This window comes from Rissa tridactyla, chromosome 2, assembly GCF_028500815.1.
Source record: "Rissa tridactyla isolate bRisTri1 chromosome 2, bRisTri1.patW.cur.20221130, whole genome shotgun sequence".
Taxonomy (NCBI): domain Eukaryota; kingdom Metazoa; phylum Chordata; class Aves; order Charadriiformes; family Laridae; genus Rissa; species Rissa tridactyla.
Window position 1 is genome coordinate 13,081,999 of NC_071467.1, and position 24,132 is coordinate 13,106,130.

General features: G+C 40.4%; 1 protein-coding gene across 2 annotated transcripts in view; it reads left to right on the forward strand.

Moving 5' to 3' along the window:
• Window positions 1-18,340, forward strand: part of TMEM65 (transmembrane protein 65) — a 35,376-nt gene extending 17,036 nt beyond the window's left edge. For both annotated transcript variants that reach the window (XM_054193427.1, XM_054193428.1), the window contains 6 exons: window positions 7,045-7,089; window positions 8,991-9,058; window positions 10,351-10,405; window positions 11,606-11,648; window positions 12,675-12,780; window positions 14,319-18,340. In XM_054193427.1, the coding sequence (XP_054049402.1) occupies window positions 7,045-7,089; window positions 8,991-9,058; window positions 10,351-10,405; window positions 11,606-11,648; window positions 12,675-12,780; window positions 14,319-14,414 (413 nt within the window). In that variant the 3' untranslated portion in view covers window positions 14,415-18,340. The remainder of the gene's footprint in view (window positions 1-7,044; window positions 7,090-8,990; window positions 9,059-10,350; window positions 10,406-11,605; window positions 11,649-12,674; window positions 12,781-14,318) is intronic.
• The last annotated feature ends 5,792 nt before the right edge of the window (window positions 18,341-24,132 follow it).

A 24,132-nucleotide genomic window follows, 5' to 3' on the forward strand; every position in this document is an offset into this window, starting at 1 on the left:
GCCGCCAACTGAATTTAACTCCTTTCACCACAAGATAGAAGATTTTGCTGTGCCTTTGGGAGGTGTCCTTCCTCTGTCTCCCAGGAACTCATTGCAGTCCCTGAGAGTGCCTCCATTTGGGATGGATATTACTTTGATGATGGGTATTACTTTGGGGTTTTGAGGCAGAGGATTTTGACTCTGATGGCTCACTCTGGTCAGTGAATTGCTACGGAGAGTTTATTTCTTGGCAGCACTCAAGTACCCTCTTATTTGTTATTTTTTTGTTTAATAATATATAAACATTTACTTCTGGAATGCACAGATCAGAATACCGCCTTATTGTTCCTGTTCACTCTCCTATCAATGTTACTGTGTTTCTGGCATTTTTATAGAAACATATCAGCTGTTTTTCTGACATTTTCCATTTCTCTCTAAAGGAGACAGCTCAAACTCCATATTTCTATGCTTACCCAGCATCTCTATTCCAAACTCCCAAGTCCTTTCTGCGTTGTCATCATTTTAGCTGATTAACCCCCTTGAATCTTGAGGCAAGCATCTGATTTCTGATTTGGTTTTTTTAGCTGCAGTTTGAGACATTGTTAAGCAAACCACTGCAAATCCCACTGCTGACATTTAGGTTTATAAGGCACTGATAGAGAATTTGATTAGATCAGGAAAAAAGCCCTCTTAATGATAAAGACAGTGATTTAAGTCTCTGGATACCTGTTTGCATTTTATGCTTTCTCCTAGATTTCCGGTCAGGTTTTCCACCTGAGGTCTCTGGTTTTTGTTAAAAGGATACAAATCGTGTTTTTGGAAGGGATAATAGGATAAGTATATTGTATACTCACAATATTTGATGATGAACATTCAGTAAGCACTGCAGATAAAGTTGAAATTAAGTTCTATGATATTTAAACCTAGACTGTCCTGCATCTGGTGATAAATAATGTACTTTTCTGTTGCTAAATGCATCTGTTCTAGGGAGTAACTACTGGCCACTAGGTGAAGTGGCACAGAGCAGTTTTATTCCCAATCGTAGGGTTTGGATTTTTTTTTTCCTTCGGAGCAGGCTGGCTGTATCCATTCTACATGGCACTTAGCCCTGGATTTGTACAGGGGTCCATATGTCCAGGGTCCCCACCTGCCAGGATGGGATCCCAGTAGTGAACTATCCCTGAAATCACTCCTGGGTTTTGTTCTGAAGGGAATTGCTTGGCTGATGCCAGGGAGCAAACAGCACTCCTGCAAAGCTTGTCCAATACTCGGTCCAGTAGATGTAACAGTAGTTTCAAATAACGACAATGATGTCTTCTGGTACTTCAGGGTTCTTCAGGGAGAGAGATGGAACATGATCACTGTGTAATTTTCTACAGCATTACAGAGTGTGTAAAAAAAAAAAAAAAAAAAAAAAAAAAAAAAAAAAAAAAATCTTCAGTGCTCATATAATGCTATTTGTATTTATGCTGAATATTTGTTTGCACATAGTTACCTTTTCAGGGGTAGTAGAGAAATTATTCTATCGTGTCCTCTGTCTGTTCATCTCCTACTAGTGCTTCGCTCAGCTTTCTCTTCTTGTGTGCACGTGACTGAATGGGCTAACAGCCAGGATTATATTTAGCACTGCACGAGTCAGCATCCTTTCATGCCTTAATTGCTGTAGTAACAGGAAACCATTTGTGAGTTATAACAAATGATGCAGAATTTTTTCTTTGCTGTCAACTCGTGGATTGTTTTTTCCCATCTGGAATATTAAGGGAACCCAACTGAAGATTAATGGTCATGGTTTTTCCATCTTTGTGTTTTGCTCTATGTACTGAGGTTTTTGCAGTTTCTATTAAAACGCCGAGGAAAACAGAGGAGGAACAAAGGGGGATAGGGACGTGCCTTACAAGCTTATTCCATGAACAAACTCATACATCATAGTCAGAATTTACTCTTAAGGTTCCACCTCTAGATACTGAAGAAAGCAATAACACACATCTCATTTCTAGGCTCCAATCCCGAATTTTGGGGATAAAGATCCTCTTACGAACTCACGTGTAAAAGAGTACCTTTTTCTTAATAGAGACAACAATTGGTTTGATTTCTTGTGCTGTGGAAGTGAAGCCCTTACTGTCCCCATGATGTGTATCTGAATGATTTGCAGAAGTGACCTGAACAGGCTTCTTGGAGGAAACAGAATGATGGATTTGAGACAAAACCCTCCCTAACGCTAACCTTAAGAGCCTACAATGAGTTATAATGGATCTAGATCATTAATATTTTTCATGTTGCTCCTCCTTACCTTCTTGATATTTAATTGTTAAATCATTAATCTTAACTATTTGGTCACTATTTAAAAATCTATAAAATGCTGTTTGTATTCTTGTTTTAGATTTAACAATACTCAGCTGTAGCATGTAGCCCTGGCTGTAGTACCTGTTATACCACTGTATGGGTTTCCTGCCCCTGGGTGACAGTCACAGATTGAGCTATAAAATTTGACGGCAGTGTTAGCTGCAATTTGAATAAAACATAATCATACATGCCTTTAGGCTTGCAGGTTCCCTTGTGTGCCAGTTCTTAAAAAATTGTTAATTCAAAAACTAGTGATGACAACTTTCTGGTTTTTGGTTGGGGTTTTTTTTTTGGTGTTTTTTGTTGTTTTGTTTTGTTTTGTTTTTTTTTTACCAACTGTCTGAATAAATGCACCCCCATGGCCTGTTAGTCAGTTGGGGTTTTTTTGTCAGCTAAGAATAATAATCTTTAAATTGAAAATGCTGTGTTGGTTTAAATTGGCTACAGTTGATGGAGTTAATTTAACTTGCTGGATTTGGGCCAAGTTGTGGATAATGGTATCATTTACATTGACAGTTTTATATTCCCTCCTGGGTTCTATCTATTAAAAAAAAAAAGTAGTAAATGTTTAGTTAGCAAAAAAGTGATACTGTAAATTCAAAAAAGATCAAGAACAGATTTAAGAGGCAGTTTAATTTTTTTTTTCTGCTTCCCAGACTTTGCTAATTCAGGGCTCGTGACCTGTATAGCACTTGAACCTTGCTTTATAACTTCAGTTATGGTAATGATTGTTAGTTAGAAAATAGCAGTATTCCTTACTCTGCTGTTTCATTTTATTCCTTCTGTGATTAGATGAATTCCGGTGGCTTATTCAGCACTATGGCATAGGATGAGCTGGTGAATGGCTGTCGTGAAATGCAATACTGGAGTACTTTAGCTTTTTCCCTGGACATTTAAACTCTGAACTGTTGGATTCTGACTGAATTCGGTTCTTGAAAGGGGGTTTTGCAATTTGAATTTTTGTTTTCCCTCCATCAAAACAAGTGAAGGGCATATTTCCTTTGCTGTACTCTCTGAAGATTTTTTTCTTGTTTTTTGTTGAGCCTTGAAAGGTCAAATAGTCAGAACAGCTTCCTGTGAATAAATACCCTAGTCTGAAATACATTTTGCCATCTAGAGTTTTTAAAAAATTGCTTTAAATAATTTTTTGGGCTGTCCAAGAGATGTGTTCCCCTGGTGCCTTCATATCTTGCAGATTTTTAAAGTATGTTATGCTTTAAGGAGGTATTATTGGAAGTGGTTCTGTAAAGAGGTTACTTGCTTTCATGCCACAGTGGTTATTTAATTCTTTCTGCTTTAATTCTTTTTTTTCCTCCCAATGTGCCAGGTTTAAACTAAGCTTTGGCCTCTGTGAGTGGAGCTGAGCTGGTCCAGCCCCCTTCCCCGTAGTGGGCAGTGCCCTGCACCTCGCAGTGCCAGAGAGTACTTCAGCCATCAGTGAATGCTTCTTGGTGCTTAGACTTATTTTGGTGCTCCACGAGGGACAGCTTTTTCCTTGAGCCTGGTCCTGCAGGTGCCATTTGACAAGGTCCTCAGGACCCAGGTCTGATTTGGCCCTCCTTTGAGCAGGGTGGGACTAGATGCCCTCTCCAGGCTAGAGACATGTGTCCTGGCTCAGGCAAGAGGCTGTCAGGATTGGAGCTTCGGAGCGTGAGCACAGTTGACCTCCACTAGTTAGCTGAGCTTCTTCTGGCAGACTTCTCCTATCCCCGTCTCATTAATACGTGCAATCCCAGATTCTTTTTTCCCCAGATTAATTTTTATCTCAATGATGAGGGAAGCTCTACGTCAGGCACGCTTCCAGATGAGTTTAGCAAGGCTTATTTAGAAAAGGAAGTTCTTACGGATGTGGCAGGAAGCTGCTGTTACCTACACAAGATTTCCCTGTGGCTGGACAAGAGCAGTCAGGTCTCCAGAGCACAGTGCCACCACGCTGTCCTTAGGAACCTCTCTTATAGCATTTGACTACCCCACTGACCCCCCACTTTAGGTGCCCTCCTTCAGAAAATGGCTATTTAGCAGGAACCCTACACTATCAAAGCGGGTTATGGCAATGATAAAGTAATTTTCACTTACATTTGATCCCTTGCTGTTTCCTCTCTCCACTGTCCCCAAAGTAGTGTCCCCCAGCCTCCCTCCTTTTAAGGCCATCCTAAGATAGTCCTCAATTTATGCTCTAAAGGAGGCAGTTTATGTCCTTTATAGTTAATGTGACTTGAAACTCCCATTATTCATAGATATAAAGGATTGGGGTTTTTTCTCCTACCAAAAGCTTGCCCTCAATTCCTCCTTTTGGTAATAAGTTTCTAAAATCAATTATGTGCTGGTTTCTAGCTTTTTAATAGCTTTCCAGCTACTCTGAATAGAGTGTAATTATGTAGACTGCCATGTGCTATCAGACTTAAACATCAGTTGTAGTTAAATCCACAAGACTGATGTTCTACAGCTTTCTAGTATTGTGTGACAAACTGAATAGTCTTCTGTCTTCCGTGTTGGTACCCAAAATGCTTCACTTGGGAATTATCTAAACTAACTGGATATCATAATCAGGGCAAAATATGAAAAAATGTCTTCCTCAGAAGTGAATGGAGTGTTTCCTGAAAGCTTATGTATGCTGTTACAGCTATCTTATCATGAAGTTCTTGTATATGGAGAACTAGACTTGAAGAATAGATGGTACTTCAGCAGGGGTGGTTTCAGTGGCAGTGTCACGTGAAGCCAAGGAACCACGCCGGTTGGTGGCAGAAGGCCGTGGAGGGCAGCACTCTCTCAGTGACCTCCTGTGCTTGATTTGCAATTTTGGGTTTTTATTCTCTCCCTGGCATCCAGCAGGATGGAGCAAGAGGAGGTTAGGAAAGGTTCATCAGGAACTTGATGGTGCTGGCTTAGGTTGGCTGTCCACCCTCAGGGCATCTAAAGCTTTTGGAAACAGTGGCTTTGGTTAATCTCTTTGGTTCAAGGTGGCTCTGATATTCCCCACTGTTGTACAAATTTCCAGTCTCAGAAAAGCTGCTGAAAGGACAGTGCTTGTGTATATGGATAGCTGTCTCTGTTCCATGCTTCTGTAAAAGCTTTGCTTAACCTGCGAGGATGGAGGGGAGACCACATGCAGACAAGTGCAGGAGAAGTTTCTGTTGGGAAAATAGGTCCCACCCTCGGTCCCATCCTTCCTGAACACAAGCTGAAAATTTTGGTCTGAGTTGTTTTTGGCTGTTCGGCACCAGTGATGCCTGTGTCTGTGGAATAATGGCTTTTGCAGGGCTCCCCTCTGTTTACCATGGGATGTTCTTTTGTTCCTCCTGCAGCCTGAGGTATAAATCTGTGAATTCCTTGGCGTTTTCTGGGGGGGGGGGGGAAATATCTTTGTGTATTTCTGTAGTATTTGGGCTTTACTTCTCCCACGTGCGTGATGAGTACAACTGGTGTTTGTAGAGCTTACGTAGTTTATCTGTTGGATAGAGGGAAGAAGCAGCTTTTCAATAACTGCTAAAGCTTGAAAGTTGTTATAGTTTAAGACCTTAAATTAATGAAATTCTTTTGGAAGTCAGTGTTCTGGTTGGCTGAATACTGGTGTTATGGTCTAACCATTTTTTTTTTTGAAAGTTAATTTAAGGGAATATTTTAGTTTCTCTTTTACAATAGCTTTGAATATAGGAGTGACTTGGATGCAGGAGTATTCACTCTAGGCTGCACGGTTCAGACATATGCTTAAATGAATCACAGCCTGTGTTTGCAGCGGTGTCTTTTCATGTACTTGGCTGACCCAAGTAAAATTCGAATACTTGCGGTGGTGTGGTAGGCTCCTGTCATGTTTTACCATTTTTTACCTTTGCCTATAGAAGTTACCTCATCAAAAGTATAGAAGAAACTTGTCAAAAGCTCAGGGTTCATAATACTGGAAGATATTGGGGCAGCTTTTTTTTTTTTCCTGCTTTGAAAAGGGGTCTTATGGTCAAAATCCACACTTAGAAAAACAAAAACAAAGCACAAACCTAAAAAAGTAGCTTATTTTCTTTCCCTTGCCCCTGTGACGTAGGTAGCTGTTGCTACTGTGTTTTGTGCATCACCTTTAATATACAGCCTTAGCTCCCTATAGAGTACTCTGTCAGGTTCAGGAGTGACGTCCTTGTCCTTCCAAGCTCTTAATGGTTTGATATCAAGATACCTGAAACATGCACCAAATGACCAAACGTGATCTGCTGTTACTGAAATCAGTGGTCTCTAATGCCATCGTAGTATTTTTCTTTTCTACTAGCTGTTAAAAGAAGCCTTCTGTCAGAACAGAAATGGCAGGGGTTTTTTCGGACTGTCTCTGGAGGAAAGAAGGTTGTCTGCTGCATGCTTGGAGGACCTCTAAAAACAAATTATAAAATACAGTTCTCTTTAGATGTCCTGATTTTTCTAATTTTTGTGTGTTTTTTTTTAATTTTCAGTAATAAAGATGGCTATTGGGCTGCTTCTAATATATGCTGTTACTTTGCATAATCACTTATACTAGTTTAATCTTTTAATATCATTCTAAGACTTTTTGGCTTTTAATATCAAGTTATGTTTTGTAGAAATAATAAAATATGGGTGTGAAGCATTTTTATGTACATTTTAAAGCTGTTCGATAACATAACTGCTTTTTTGCCTGCTAGTAATTTGGTAAACGCTTTATAATATAATAAAGTTAATTTGTGATGAAGTAGCTAACTTCTCATTTCGTTTTGACTTCTCTAGAAAAGTTGGAGGTTGCACCACCGTCTCCAGGACAACTGAGACATGGTAAAAGAAGAATGTTTGGATGTGGTTCAGTACTTGTGCAGTCTGTCTTTGAATGGCTTCATCTTTCTCCTATAAGTGCTGGTCTGTCCTCATCCCTGTCGTACGGAGTAACAAAATCAAAGCAAGCACCAACAGTCACCCTGCCTTCTTTATTTCATAACACCTCAGCTGGAGAATGTGCACCATTTAGTGAAAGTAGGACAGAAAGCCCAAATGAGAGCACGCTGTTCAAAGCCAGCAGCAAACATTGTTTTTCTAAGCCAAGCGGTGTTGATGCTGCAGTACCTTGTGGGGGGTTTTGTGCTTAAGCTTGAAACTTTTGACTTGCTTCTTGTCACGTATATTTTAAATGGACCGAGAGGTGGGATAAAATTGCAGAGAAATTGGAAATAGATTTGGTATTGTCTGTAATACCATGGTCATTCAAATTCTGATTTAGTTTCCAAATCAGTGTATTTTTGTGGTTTTATACTCTCTTGGTAAGCAAATTCAAACATTTTCTTATTCTAGGTACCTACCTTTATTTTTCTTTGGTTTTTTGTTTTGTTTTTGTTTTTTTTGCTTGGTCCCTGGGGTTCCGATTACTCCATGGATTCCAAAATTCTGTCAATTTCGGTAAGAATTTGAGCTCCCTTTGTAGCTCCAGAGTTTGGTACCCACGTTTTGAAAATACTGGGCATATCTGTGTGCTTTTTTGTTATTTAAGTTTTTTGGGTTTTTTGTCCTGTGGTGGTTTAAAAGAAAAGTAATAATAATTTGGAAAATTTCATACATTCTGTGCTTTTATCTTTTACCTGTGCATTTAAGAAGGTGTGTGTGTTCTTACAAAATAGTTACAGAAGTGCAAACGTGTTCTAGTACCTGAGCATGAAAGATGTCTTGTGTGGCTTTGTTTTTTGTATGCTCATGGATTCATGCTGTCTGCGAGAAGTAAATCCAAAAGGGAATCAAAGCATTGTCTTTTCACATGACTGACAGAATCATGAGCTCTTCTTTCTTCCCTCTTCATATGTTTGCATATCTCTGAGTTTATAAAATGTAGGAATTATTGTTCCCATCTGAGGTGGGGAAACAAACCTAAATAGCTAATGCATTTTAAATGTTTAAACAAGTGGAAAGAGCTAACTTTCTGTGCTCTATTTTTAGTCAAGTAGTCTGTCCTCGGTGCTGTATTTAGTCTTATGATGCTTACGCCTTGAGACTCAGCTGGAGGAAATGCGCTCTCAGCTTCAAGTCTAACTTGTCCTCATCATAGTGGCCGAACAAAATCAAGATACAGAAGTTTGGGTTGAACAGTGAGATAATGAACACTGGATGACACGCTAGTGAAAACCACCTCAGTGTTTGCAGATTTAGCTGAAGGAATAAGAATTGCCCGGCTCCAGGCAATATTCCTAAAATAAGAATTTTTAGGAACGTACAAAGAAGATGGAGCTCTTGCACAGGAATGGAGAGGGACTTGCAGAGAAAAGGGCTTTATTTCGAGCAAGGGAAGAATGCAGGGAATCTGGTGAGGCAGTTTGGCAATCTTCAGTGATACTGCAACATCGGTTGGAAGGACTGTAAATAGTAACAAAGTTTGTGTAGTTTTAAATATTTCTCTTAGGCACCAGTAGGCATAAGTAAGTGGCTTCCATCCAAAATAGTGCAAGTATTTGCAAAGAGTAAGTTGGTTTAACTGGTTCTTCCCAAGCCATTAGTAACACTGATGTGTAGCAAAGGGTTTTACCAAACCTGGCAGAAATAAAAAGGTCGCCAGTAGAACTAGTAGGAAAGGGATTTTGTGTATGTTGTCTTTGTTTCTCTTAAAGGCAGTATTAGGCTGACATTTCAGTTGTTAGTGTGAACTAGCAGATTCTCTTATAAATATTTATTTTCTCTTTGTTACTTATTTCTTTTAGTGTTCTTCCACAATGCATTACCTTTTGTAGGGTTTGGATTTTTGGATAACGCAATCATGATTGCTGCGGTAAGTTAATTATGTAATTCCGTGATGAAGTCAGCATGATTCATATTGTTCAAGTAGTAAATAATGAGAGCTTCAGGAGGACTCCGTTCCCTCTGTATCGACTCACTAATTTCTATTTTAATTTTTATTTTTTAAAGAAAGTGTCCATGCTTTATTGAGCCTTTGCAGAATCAAAGGAGTGTTGTTCCTTCTGAAGGCCAGTGTTGTAACTAATTTTGCTGAATTGAAAAGAGGCTTGCTTTTTTTTTCCTCTCCCAGTTCGTGCTGCAAGACACATTTATGATCATGTAGTCAATACATTTTTTTGTACCAACTGACGATAATGTGATTATAAAGTGTTGATGGGCAGGTCTTCAGGGTTTTTACTAATGCGTTCCTTTGTTCTGAGTGATGCAGGCAATGTTAGTGCTGATGCTGATTTGTGCTGATGTAGACTGGCATTTCTGAGTAACACTCTTGAGGTATTTTCCTGTTTGTTTGGAAGATGAAATGGGGTAGTGGAACAGGAAGATGGATAAAGGCCAAAGATACTGTTCCTCGTGTAGGATTATTGTTGACAGTGTGATTTTAATCGTGGGATAATTCAGGTGGAAGCGAACCACAGGATCCACTATGTCTCTAGTTTTGCTCTGCTCAGCACCTTCTCAGGGTCTCTAGTCTCACCTCCTGCTCAAAGCAGCGTCAGCTCTAAGGTCAGACCAAATTGAATTGTTCGTGATTTTATCCTGTGGTCCTCGAAAAGCTTGAAGGGCAGAGACTGCACAGCCGGTCTGGACAACCTGTTCCGACCCTCGACTGTCCTCACAGTGGAAAGCATTTTCTTATAACTGGAACATGTCTGTGTTGATTCATGCCCCTTGTCTCTCATCTTTGGGCCACACACTGCTGTTTCATCATGCAGTTCAGTGTGATTTTATGTTTCTTCAACTGAAAAAGTAGGGAGCTACGATACTGCGTTTTATTTGTTTGCTCAGTATTTGTAGAAGTCTGCATTCAGCTAAGAATTACAGTGGGGAAAATGGTATGCAGAGGTAGGGACTATGGTTTTGTCCATTAGGTGGCCATTATGAAACAATATTAAATATTAAAAGAATATCAAAAGTAGTTTCTTGTCCTAGGGGGAAATACATATGCCAGGAGGGCAGGAGCTGTGCAGATCTAGTAGAAGTAATGTCCATTTATACTTTCAATTTTAAGAAAGCAAGCAGTAAGCAATACTTTTGCCGGTTGAATCAATACCATCTATTTTAAATCCAAATCCCTCAAATAATGAGAAAACTCTTATTTTTCAGGGAACCCAAATAGAATTGTCAATTGGAGTTGTCCTAGGAATTTCAACTATGGCAGGCAAGTAATAAAATTGTAATATGTATAGACTAATGTGTCACATTCCTATATTTTAGGCTGAAAGTAGGCCATAGGGCTGGAAATGGCTCTTCCTTGGTCTCGCACCCGCCTTTCCTAACGAAGAAATAATCTATGGTTGAAGTGAGGACATATTCCATTTGCAGAAATGGAATTTCAATTCAAATAGCCTTTGAAATGGTTTTTGTCAACTTTAATCTAAAAGTTCAAATCCTGGGTCACTTAGGAAAATGGATTTGCATTTCTGTAATGGAACTGCTAAATTCCCTAGGGTGTGATATTTATGTATGTGTCTATATGGATTTGTAAGGTGCTGTTTGCTTGCAGTGCTAAGTGAAGATCGGTGTTGGTGTGTTGGCCGATGTTCTTGGTGGCTTCTCTGCCCCTGTGTGATACCAGGGGAAGGCACAGCAGCAGCCCTGCTCCTGCACCGGGCCAAAACTGATAAGCTCTGCTCCACAGCTTTGGTGCCTCTGCAATGTCAGAGGAAAAAAAAACTGCTCATGGATCGGCCAACTGCAGGCGCAGCATTGCTCGAAAGCACTCAGCTTAAATGAAAATGTATAGAGCAGAACAAGTTAATAATTTGGAAATTTGCAGCCCTCTTGCAATGCAAGACAGTCACAAAGCACGTTTATCTCAGGATCTGCTGCATTTTAAATGTGCAACTTTATTCAATCATACATAAAGTGTTTATTCCTAAACTGGCACAGTTCATGGGTATGTTGAAATGTTTATCAGTTACACACGTGAGTAACAGCGCCTTCTATTTCCAGTGTTCCTCTGCCTCTTCAGGCACTGGATGGCCTTGCTTGGTGTCCAGCATTAGCTGTATGAAACCAGCAACCACGCGTGGCCGTTTTTAACTCCCATCTGAAAAGCTGTTGCATTGATTTCCAGGTGTCAGTGTTGTCTTTTTGTATTTGTCAAGTTTTCTTCATTTATATGAGAAAAATAGCTGCACTTCCTATATTGTTGTTAGTCTGCTGCTCTCATTACAAATTGTAGTAAGGACAGAAGAAAACTACAATAAAAGAAACTTACTTCTAGTCTTTTATGTTATATATACTAGGAAGAGCGAGAGTCACTGGGGGGTGAGGGAGGCAAGCTGGTTGGTCTTGGTTGTAATTAAAATAACACTTTGCCGCCTTCTCCCCTTCTCTTCCCTCTCCATCCCTCTAGCTGCTGCTTTGGGAAACCTTGTTTCAGATTTAGCTGGACTGGGGTATGTCTGAACTCGTATTAAGAATATTTTTTTTTTCCTCTCTTGCAAACACTACTGGTGCTACTGAAGTAAAATATATAAACTGCTGAAATTGCTTTAATTTTTTATCGTAGCTCTTGAATTTTGCTTCGGTAAACTACGTGACTGTAGAAATGTATTCTGTCCTTGCTAAGAGAACATTGGAATGTTAGGTGGTTCTTGTTGAGGTTAAACCTGCAATGCCATAGTTCTGAAATAGAGTAAGTCTCCTGCTATTACAGTATTATATAGTTTAAGTAAGAAAATTGGGATTGGCGTTTAACCTGATTCAATATAGTCTATAGGTAATGCTTGCTTTAAAGGAACTATTAGATTTTTTTCTACAAAAAGTGCATTTATGGAAATACAAAATGGAAAAAAAAAAACATTTTTTGTGGTATAATATATTGCTGCGACAGAATATACCTAATAAGCCTCCTCAGATTGTTTGTTATGCCTAGATCTGAAGACATTTCCTTCTCCTGAGATAAAACAACTATATATCTGAAATCTCCTCAGATCTAGGCATACCTACTTCTGATATAAACAGATGCAGCCGACTTTTGTTTTTTAAAGGAAATTTGAGTAATTGCTGCAAGTAAAGCTGTCTGTTATGCCTCTTTTTTCCCACTTTCCATTTAATTTTTTTTTTTTCTGCAAATAGCAAGGCTTATTACTAACTGGTGCGTGTGTGTAACCTTTCCTCCAGTAAAGGCTACTTACAAGCTCTGCAAAAATATAATAACATTCACACCTTGAAAATGTCTTGCTGCATAAAGTTTTTCTGGAAATATTGCATATTAAATAAGTAAAAAAATTAGTTAACTTACATTGCAAAATATAACCACCAGTCTGAACACTTTCCCATATTTACCTCTCGATGGCTTTATCAGTATGCTGAAGGAAAAGCTTTTCATTTTAAGTTCAGTGCTTCAAATATTTCAAAATCCTTACTAGAAGATACTGTCAGATCCGAAATCGTTTGTTCTTGTTTTCTCGTTCTTCCAGTCTTGCAGGTTATGTAGAAGCTTTAGCTTCACGCCTGGGTCTGTCAATCCCTGATCTGACACCCAAACAAGCTGATATGTGGCAAACGCGTCTCAGTGCACACTTGGTGAGTATCCCGTAGGTGGGCACTGTTTGCACGGAGCTTTTTTTGTTTAAACTAATACATGATAAATCCTTTGTGGCACTTCTGCCGTTAAACGCCCAGCGACCACCAACATTTTGCACAGTTCCTGGAAGGTTTAGTTGTAAGCCTGTGTCAGGAAGCATCGTGAGAGTGGATTGTTTTGGGCTTGCGTGGTTTTTCGTATGCAACAAGCCAGGAGTGACTAGCAATAAGTCTCTGCGGTGACTTCATGTATGCTATGCAGGTACCCGGGTTGAGCTCTGGCTACTGTGATAAGATAGTTTATTTGAAAGTTATGACCCCTTAGTAGTTTACTCCTACGCATTCTTTGTCAAGTGCCTGCTATTCCTGTGCCTGTACCAGTATGTATTCATTTCTAATATTCTATAATTAGCTTGAATATGAAATTAGATTTCCCCTGGGTAAACTTTTAGTATTTGAGCAATATTCACTGCCTGAGTTTACAGTTACGGGATACTCATCTTGCAGATTCATTTTCAGGATGATTACTTACTTAACATTTAAACATTTGAAGCAGTCCCACTTCAGCAATAAGAGTGTTAGTTTATTTTGGTGAAAGAAACAGATGATAAGAAACTGAGTAAAGAAACAGATGTTTCTTTCACTTTGCCAGAATGAACCTTCATGGGGAAAAATATCTTTGCAGATTTAAGGGAAGAGAAAATAACACTTGCTGAGGAAAAGTTGCGGGTGGGAAAAGTCTGCTTTTAGCAGTGATAGATCAAAGCATTGAGCAGAGAAGAACTGGCATGTTGTGAGTGGGCTGCCCTCTAGTCTGTCCAACGTAAGAGCTTCTCGGTGGAAGCTGAGTGTGGCAAAAGCCTGTCACTGCGCTGCAGTTCATTCACAGCATTTTTCTGTGAGAAGTCTTCTGAGCATCTTTGCCTGTGCGCTAGCGTTTTTTCTTTTTTACCCACCCTCTCAAGTTTCTCAACATTATCCACCGACTGCTGGTGATGTGGTTTGTACGTTGCCTGTCTTACTTCTTTCCTCTCCTCTTGACTTTTACATCTAGGTCAATTGTGAAATTTTTTCCAATCTTTTTTTTTGTGTGTGTGTGTCTTTGCCTCGTGCCTTTACAAGCCATTTTGTTTGCAAGGAATTCCGCATTCCTGACTTTGATAATTCACATTACCGGATACATTTATAATTGTACCTAAAATGTGTGTGGATCTTTTTTTTTCCCTTCCCTGTCTTCCTGGCCATCCTATTAAATCCTTTGAATCTCTGTCTCCTCCCTTACCACCTGTGCAGCTCTTCATGGGTCATGCCGCTCCTCTTTATTCAGAATTGTCTTTTATCACAGCACACGCTGTTTCTAACCTTGTCATATCTGTCTCTCTCTCATAGATTCTGTTTCTAGTCTGCATGCTAAGAAAAGTGTGGCTCCCAACAGAAAACTAGAACAAAGGTTTTCCTGGTTGAGTTGGTACTACACAGCAAATGAGTAACAACTCATTGATCAGTGAGAAACTTAATTTTTTCCCCCCTCTCTCCAGGGTAAAGCTATTGGAGTGACCATTGGCTGCATTTTAGGAATGTTTCCTTTGTTGTTCTTTGGCGATGAGGAAGAAAAACTGGAAGAAAAAAATTAACCTTTTTACAAGACATATACAGATGTAAACTACTGTACCTCAATTATTCAATTACGCTGTCAATATTTAGGAATTAACAGACAGTAAAAAAATGTATAGACTTGGGAACAAAACCTTCAGCATGTCGTTTTATGGAAACACTAATTTATTGTGGCTTTGTTGTGTTCAGTATTTCTTTTTATAAGATATCATCTAACTTTTTATTTAATTGTAAATTTTTGAAGTGTTTTCACTTATGGCAACTGATGTTTACCACTTTCCCCTTTGACCTTATTCTTGAATGGATTATTACTTTAATAATCCACCATGGATGACAGTATCACTCTTGAGTTGCATATTAGTTGCTTAACAGTTGTAATTGCATGACAAAAATTTCACTGCTGTTCATCAGGTCCTTCAATGCAGATTATTAAGGAGATCAGTGATGAGTAATTTGAAGTCCCTCACTTTGCAAGATGACTGGTTGCCCTCTCACCAGCCCTCGTTTTGCACTGCCTTTAGTTTAGGTATTTCAGTGACCTATGACAGTCTAGTTTGCATTTTTTCACAATTCTGACTAAGTGTCTCCGAATTGTCTTCTGAGATGATCATTTTAATGCTTGGACAAGGTAAGTGTTTCCAGTGTAGGCTCTTTACCAAGTCCATTTTTTAGTGGTGTTTTAGCACCTTCTGTACTTCCATGTTCACGCCTTTTTTTCTCCTTTGTAAAAAATATTTTGAGACATGAAATGAGATATCCTTAAATTTGTCTTCCTGAGTTTGGAGTGTGGTATTAAAGAATTCAGACCAACTGTTTCAAAACAACAAACAACTTTTTTTATTGTTCTACTTAAAATTTTAAGGTGTGAATAGTTGATTGGATGAGGCCGGGGAACACATCAGGGTATGAACGAGTGCTGCCATTGCGAGTTTAGAATGGGTGGTTCAGCTGAAACAATAAAGTGTACCATCTGTCTGGATTAGAGGACCTGATTTGCAGATTATAACTTTGTATTTAAGATTAAGACTTTGCTACTTTATTTTTTTTTGCTGTGAGACAATTAGTAAAAAAAAAAAACCCAAGACAACAAAAAAAGACGACTTGAGGCCTTTTTCCTTTTTTGCCTTTTATTTTTGCACTCTTACTTGGTGTATTCTAGATCCGACAGTGCAGTCACATGTAACTGTGCTTTTTTTATATGGTCATGAATAAATTGATTACAACTATGGAATATTCATAATATTTCAGGCTCTGACTTGCCAATAGCATAATGCTAAATTGGTAATTGTTGACTAGAGAAGGTTTCTTGCCTGTTTGATTACCCATTTGGAAAAGACACTAAAAAGAGAGGCACAGCCAGGGCACTTGGAGAGTTTTATTGCTGGAATTTTTAGCACTTCTGAAACCTAGAAATAAATGTTTTTGTAAAAAAATAATAATTTAAGTCCCCTGATGACTTCTATTTACTATAGGAAAAATCATGTGTACATTCTACAGAGCTCGTTGCTTTTCTTTTGGTCATAAATCTGACTTCTCTGTTCTCATTTCTAGAAGCCCTTTAACAGCAGTACTGAAACTTTGACATCAACCTTTAATGAAGGGGACAGTGTTGTGTCTGTTTTTTGAAAAGCAGACTTTGAAAACTTACAGTGAGTAGTCCTAGTAGCAAGTACTGTACTTTGTACATTAAACCATGAGAATCTGGACCAAACTGTAAAACTGAAAGAAATCTCAGCCAGGCATAGAACACAAATGCAGAGGAGTTTTGGCTTGCATTTTCAAAGTTGGGAGCTTTATTACAAAAAACTCCAACCACAAAAAAACCCTCCAACCACAAAAAAACCCTCCAACCACAAAAAAATACAACCTGCAAAAACCAGTCCTGCTAGAAAATTATGCACTTTGCCCAACAGATTGCTGCTGGTTTACGGTACTTCAGTGGTTTTTTTAGTCATCCACGCATTTTTCTTGCCTTAAATTCTAACTTTTCTTCCTCTGCATACACTTTCATTTTTGGAATGTTTCTATACAAAGCTGTTAAGTATTTCCCACATGTTCTTTTTTTAAAACTGAAATACACACCAAAACAATTTTGTGTAGCTTTTTTTGTAGCTGTTTTTACAGTAATTCCAGTGCTGTTTCCCATTATGATACTGGCATCTTCATTGGAATGTTCCAGCAGTGGCCAAACCTCTGTTCTTTGCCGTCGTACCAACTGGAACACTGTTTTCATCACGTTTTTAGAGCTCATGAGAACAATCGGAAGGCTGTGTCAGCTGTCACAGTAGTTTTCATTTTATAATGGTAATAGGAAAGACCGTGTACTATTGTTAAATAGCTTGTGCATGTAAACCAAGTACGTTTTGTTGCTGTATGTCAAATTATTGTACTGCAAACCAATGCTTTTATCGAGAATCAATGAACTAAAATATCTTCAAAGAAATTAATCATGTGTCGTCTTGTTAAACTATTTAACTGACCACAAAAATGTGGAGGGCAAGTGACACATGGTAAGAGATCTTGGGTGTTTCAGGCTGTTGTCTGATACCGTAATCGAGAAGGTGACTTCTGAGGTTTCAATATTTGACAAACGTGAAGAAATAACTTGTGATTTGAGAGGAGTAGTGGCTCTGCTGGAGGCTGAGAGAAAGTGCTTGTTGGGGCCGAGCCGCCACCCTGAGTACAGCAGGGGCAGGTTGCTTTGCCTGCAGGATCCACTCTTGGGTGGATGTGGTGCTGCTTCGTGGGGAAGGGAAGATCTGTGCCTGATCTGCACCCTGTCTCCTCGCAAGGAGGTGGGTTTTTCTGGGGTATATGGATGAAAGTAATCCCTGATGCTCTGATCACGCTTGTTAAAACAGGTAACTGAGAAGACTGAGCACTAACAAAACAATCCTCTATTTTCTGTTGTCTTCTCCCTCCTCGATAAAAGGAAAAACAAACACTACAGGCTTATTCAGAGACTACAGTATTGCTCCTTTTTTTTTTATTCTATCAGGTTGTCCTGTGTTAACAGGAATTTTTCGCGTTAAAGGGCTGGTAGACCTGAAATTGTGTTTATTTTAAAATGCTGTCTTTTATTGTAACAAATGTATTTTTGACTGTATGTTATCTCTAGGGACAAAGAACATGCATCTGATAATATGGTTACCCAAATCTTCTCGCCAATATTTTCTCATTCATGTACTTTTACATAAATTATTTGAATTCAGACAACATATTTTGTATTGTCTTTAATTAAATTTTCGAACTTTCTGTAAACTTTTGTACTACAGCAAAGCTGTTCTGTGTTTCTTTATTAGACCAGATGCTGGAGGGGAAATGTTAATAATATCCTGTGGGTATTCAGCCTCAGTTATACAAAACAGGAATTTATTAAGTTATAAGCAGGTGGTCCTTTGTCACTGTCATAGGAAATACCACTGTGGAGTGGTACTTCTGTCTCTTCATGCTTGGAAGAGAGCAATTTAAACAATTAAAATGTTTGCATGGTAAATTGGTGGCATGTTTGATTAATATTAGTCAAAAGTCCGCTTGCACTTGAACTTCTGGAATTACCTGAGTTTTTGTATGCAAACTACGCCTTTTTGAACTTTCCTGGACTTTGGAGCTCTTCAGTTCGTCTTTTTTTTTTTTTTTTTTCTTTTTTCACTCCTTGGTCAGTCCCTTTTGTGGTTGTCTGTGTACAAAGTGCTGTGAGTAAAACCTCTGTACTGGAAGGATGGTCTCATCCCGTTTTGACAACCCATGTAGGTAGGCTGTTACTTTCTTCTGATTGCGTTGTCTAGCAGAACTCTCCATTGATGTTGTTCAGAGAGTCTACTGCACTTCTGGTCGACGTTTTCTTCTTCTCTCTCTGATGTTTTACATGGTGTAGTGACAAGCTGACAGAGCGGCGGTATATAAACTGAAGACCTTAATAAAAGATTGAGGAATTATCATCCTGCTCCAAGAGTCTTATGCCTCTGGAATTTTTTAACCTAAAATATTAAGAAAATAGCTAGAGCTACGCCAGATTGCAGTTAATGCTCTCATAACACAAATCTAAGCTCTTGTTTTAAAGTCTTTATTTAACGTTTGTAAAGGCTTTTACCCTTCTCTCCATGTTCAGGACCCTTGACATCCAGAGTATTGCTTCAAAATAGTATTGGGGTAGGGGGGAATGGAGGGTTTTGGGCAAACTTGGAATTTCAAAGCCAGCCAAGATAAATGCAGGACTTTTTTGTTTTGTTTTGGAAGGCTACCTCCCTCCCAGTCAAAACAAACCCCACCTTCAACAGAGACCTGGGAGCTTCCCTCCCCCTGCTCCCCCAAGAGCCTGTAGGCAGTAGGGTTTGAGCAGGGCAGTCTTTGAGCCTCAGGTACGTAATTGGGAAGAGTGACCTTGGGTAGCACCAGGGAGCGTGAAGTGCTGATGTGGTATCTCTCCTGTAAGAAGATGATGCCAACCAAGATAAGGCCTCTTGCAGCAGCTTGGAGAGAACTGGCAGGAAACAGTTTTGGTTTAACAGTCTTCACCTTAGTAGTCCATAGGTATCGAAGTAAGTGGCTTCAATAACGATGCAGCTATGAATGCTACACCACAGGCTCTTGAGTTTGTCCTTCTGTGTATGTGTGTGCAAAGACTATAAGTTGCTGTGAAATACCAAAATTATTTGAAACTTTAAATCTGATGAATTTTGTGTCCATTTTGTGTTCTGTTCTTGATACTGTGCTTATCAGAGGTTCTTATTTATATATCTTTGATTATGAAAAGGGCTTTATGCTCTTGCCTAGAGGGTCTAAACCCTTCCAAACCTGTCAGCATTGACATTATCTATCAGTAAATAGATTATTTTGCAATGGATTATGAAATGTACTGAAGGAGACCATTCACTGATTAGAAAACATTTATCCAAAGAGTAAGATTTGCTGCATTGAACCTACAGCTGCCGTTCCTGTTGGGAAGAGGTTGTGATTGAGCAGGATAGTAGCGCAGTAACATGGAGTGTCGCCTTGCCTTTGCACAGCACTGCTGCTTGGATCTGGCAGAGGGATCTGTTTGCACCATGGTGATGCTATCTGTTTTTTGCTGAAAATGGCCTATCTGTTACTTCCAGGTAGGAACAAGGAGGAAGGGGTGGAGAACAGGATTCTGCCGGGTCATTTTCCCTACATGGGGAGACATAGAAGATCTATTAAAAGAGGAAAAAAACTATGATTTGCATTCGTGCTGCTTCCCTGCTGTTCTCTGTGCCTCAGAGTGCTTTTAACATGCTGGGAGATTGGAAGAAAGAGCTGATGAGGCTTCCCTCCCTCAGCGTGGCTTTTCTGCACATCTCAGCTACTGAGCTGCCAATAATCCCTGCGTAGAAGTAATTGTCAAAGGAAAAATGATAGTAAAATACCCCCTTTTGAACACAGGAGTACTTGAATGGAAGAGGAGAATGATTACAGGTGATTTACCTTTGCAATTCAACTGCCAAAGAGCGCATCAAAAGACAGTAAGATCTTAAAAAGAAAACAGCCCCTTTTGGTGAAGGTTCAGATGAGCTTTGATGCAGATCTGCGAGTAACTTTATCTCTGCGTGGTTTCCCCTGATTAGTTTCTTGCCCCATTTTGTGTAGGAACACTGAAGGGGGGGTGTTTTCCTTCTACCCGCTTTCCTCTAGCAGAGCACCAAAACCTCTAAGGGATGGCAGGACTGGGAGAGATGCTGTGACCAGAGCCATCCCCTGTAGGAAAACATCCCAAGAAGAGGTCACGCTGAGAGGCACTTGCATCTTCATTTATAGTCGTCCTCAGCTGCCTTGTAAAGGCCATCAGACAGTGCGATGGTTCCTCTGGGAAAAGAAATCGTTTTGTTGGATTGTGTTAGTTTGTGCCAAGGGTTGTTATGCTGACGCGCTGAGGAACAGGGCAGTCCCTCATCCAGATATTAAAAAAGAGGCTACCTGCATTGGAAACTTTAGCATCTCTTAGGATAACTATCTCCGTATCTCTACAAGTCTATGTTTTAGCAGGTTACAAAGTCCTGGGAAAGCCAAAACGCAGTTGCATGTTGTGTTTCCATGTGTCACCCGGATGACAGGTGAATCGTTTGGGTCAGTTGTGGATATCCTGCAGGCTTCAAGGCTCAGTTTTCATATATGTTAGGGGGATACCTGAAATGGGATTTCTCTGCCTAAATGTAGACTTTCCATGTTACAGCTGGGCAACTTCCCCTGGGTTACATACCCCTTGACCCCTTTGCCGAAGGTGGAATCCAGCACTGGAGAATGTATTTTGTCTGATGTGTTGCAGTTGTCCAGTTCAGGACGGGACTGATCATGCCCTGCAGGTAGGAGGTTACCGCCATACAGCCTCTGCACTGAAAATACAATGTTTATGTTAATCCTTATGGTCTTATTCTCCAAGCCATGGCATTTGGAGCCTATTGGAGTTCCAGCCCTATCCTTTGCCCAGAGTTTGCCCAGGTTCTGATCAGCCTGGCCTGCACCTTGTTGCTTTTGATCAGTGAAATTATTAATTGTGCAGCTGGCTTGTACATGAAGGGGAAGTTTATTTCAACATGAAATAACTAGCTCGTTGGATGGAAGCTGTTTACTGTTGTAAAGCAAACCTACTTATATCGCAAGTGGAGCGGCTTGGTAGCAAAAGCGGTGACAGGGAAACAAATGACTCCCGTAGAAACTCTCTTAGAACTCTCTTAGAAGCTTTTCCAGTGGGGAAGAGCTCCTCCTTTCTGGATGGCTGTTCTCTGTAATACTCCACGTGGGTGGCACATTACGACTTTTTTGTTTTCATTTCAGCTCCCTGACAAACAATGCAAATGTCAGGTGTCGCTCACCAGCGGGGTTCTCTGTTGTAAATTACTTTCCTTGAAAAATGCAATCTGTTAAAATAAACAGATTGGCCAACAAAAAGGTACTTAATAGCATACTTACAAGTGTTGGGCTGCTAAATGCTGTCAGCTTGATGTTGCTGAAAGTTGGTGTAATACAAGGTAGGCCAAGTAAAGGCCAATAGTATGATGTAGCAAATGGTGTTACTGATGAATCATTAAGAGAATTGTGGCCTACAAAAAAAAAATGATGATTTTTGTGAATGTTCTGCAGCTGCCCCCTCTCAATGCTGGGTTTGCTTGTGCCTCCTTGAGTCACTTGTGGTTCTGATGCCAGTGTGGGGGGCACATCATGAAACATTGAAGAATATAATTGCAAAAGAGGAGAACACAGAAAGGAAATACACCCTCCTTTCAAAGAAATACAAACAAATGATTAATTTCATTAAAGTATCTGGAAAGCAACAACAGCAGTGTTTCAGTCTAAACCGGTGTCTTTTGTTCTGGAAGTTCCCTGATGGTTACAAAGCTAGAAGGTTTCTGAGTTCCATCTGATGAAAACCACTTTGGCGCAGGTCCTGTATTGACTTGACTCTAATTTAAACTGAATCATAGTGAACAGAGGTGATGGATTTTGTGTGTTTTATTTGTTAATCTTTTTATTTTCCAGTTTAGTGAATTAGGGTGCTCCCCATATGTGCAATCAGCCTGTGAAAGTAGGAGTTGCTGTTTCTGGTTTGTGCTTGTAATTGTAAATGTTTATTGAGAACAATAGTGTGGGGGTTTTTTCCTATATGATAATATAATAGCATATTTTAAAACTATTATCATATGGTTCCTAGCAGATAAATGCTGTTAAGACAGCATCACATGTAAACAAATAGTCTGTTTTCTCACTTTGAATCTAAAATGGGAAAAGTTATTAGGATGCACTTTCTTTTCCCCCTTAATCATAGAATAGTTTGGGTTGGAAGGGACCTGTAAAAACGATCATCTAATCCAACCCCCCTGCAATGAGCAGGGACATCTTCAACTTCCCTCAGGCCTATCAACCACACCGCTCAGCTTGGTGTCATCTGCAAACTTGCTGAGGGTGCACACAATCCCGCTGTCTATGTCATTGAGGAAGATATTAAATAGTACTGATCCCAATACAGAACCCTGAGGGTCACCTGATCACTGATCTCCATCTGGACAATGGAGCCGCTGACCACTACTCTCTGGATGCAACAACCCAGCCAATTCCTCATCCACCAAACAGTCCACCCATCAAACCCATAACACTCCAATTTAGAGAGAAGGATGTTGTGGGAGACTGTGTCAAAGGCCTTATAGAAGTCCAGATAGTTGACATCCGTAGCCCTTCCCTTGTCCACTGATGTAGTCATCACTCTGTCATAGAAGGCCACTAGATTAGTCAGGCAAGACTTCCCCTTGGTGAAGCCACACTGGCTGTCTTGAATCACTTCCCTGTCCTCCAAGCACCTCAGCATACCTTCGTGGAGGATCTATTCCGTGATCTTCCCAGGCACAGAGATGAGGCTGAGAGGCTGGTAGTCCCGGGGGTCCTCCTTTCTACACTTTTTAAAAATGGGTGCAATGTTTCCTATTTTCCAGTCACTGGGGACTTCAGCTGACTGCCATGACTTTTTAAATATCAGAGAGAATGGCTTGGCAACTACATCAGCCTGTTCCCTCAGAACTCTGGGATGCATCTCATCAGGTCCTGTAGACTTGTGTTTGTTCAGGTTCCTCAGGTGGTCACAAACCTGATCTCTTACAGTGGGAGGGACTTTGCTCTCCCTGCCTTGCGGTCCATCCACTCCAGAGATGTGGGGAGAGAGGTTGCCAGTGAAGACTGAGGCAAAAAAGTTGTTGACTACCTTAGCTGCCTTCTAGTGCATTGTTACCAGTTTGTCAGTCTTGTTTTCCGGGGGTGGTGGTTGGTGGGGGGTACACTTTCTTTGACCTTCCTTTTCTGGTTGACATACCTGTAGAAGCCCTTCTTATGATTCTTTGTGTCCCGTGCCAAGTTCAGCTCCAGCTGTGCCTTGGCCTTCCTGACCCCATCCCTACACAACCGGTCAGTGTCCCTCTGCTCTTCCCAGGACACCTGTCCCTGCTTCCACTGCATGTCCTTCTTGCCCTTTAGTTTGACCAGCAGGTCTCAACTCAGTCACCTTTGCCTCCTTTTCCTGATTTCTTACGCTTGGGGATTTAGACCTCTTGCACTCTAAGGAAAGCGTCCTTAAGGATCTGCCAACTCTGTTCTGCTCCCTTGTCCCTGAGGGCAGTTTCCCGGGGGGTCCTTTTGACTAACTCCTTGAAGAGCTGGAATTTTGCTTTCCTAAAATTCAGGGTCCTGGCTTTACTCTTCGCCTGACCCATATCCCTCAGGGCTGCAAACTCCACCAGTGCATGATCACTGCAGCCCAGGCTGCCTCCAGTCTTGATGTCACCAATAAGCTCACTTCCATTGGTGACCAAGAGGTCCAGTATTGCATCGTCTCTGGTAGGTCTGTCTATTACCTGGCTTAAGAAGTTATCCTCAATGCACTCCAGGAGTCTCCTGGATTGCCTACAGCTCGCTGTGCTACTTTTCCAGCAGATGTTGGGATGGTTGAAGTCCCCCCAGCAGGACAAGAGCCTGCGAGTGTGATGCCTCCCATAGCTGGAGTAAGAAGGCTTCATCCATGGGTGCCCCTTGATCTGGCGGCCTGTAGTAGACTCCAACCGCAATGTTCCCTTTGTTGCCTGGGTCTCTTATTTATACCCATAAGCTTTCAACCTAGTCATGGCTACTCTTCAGAGGCAGCTCTTCACACTCTATCCATTTCGTGATGTAGGGCATCTGCCCCTCCTTCCTCACCTCTCTCTTCTGAACAGCCTGTAGCCATTGATAGCTGCACTCCAG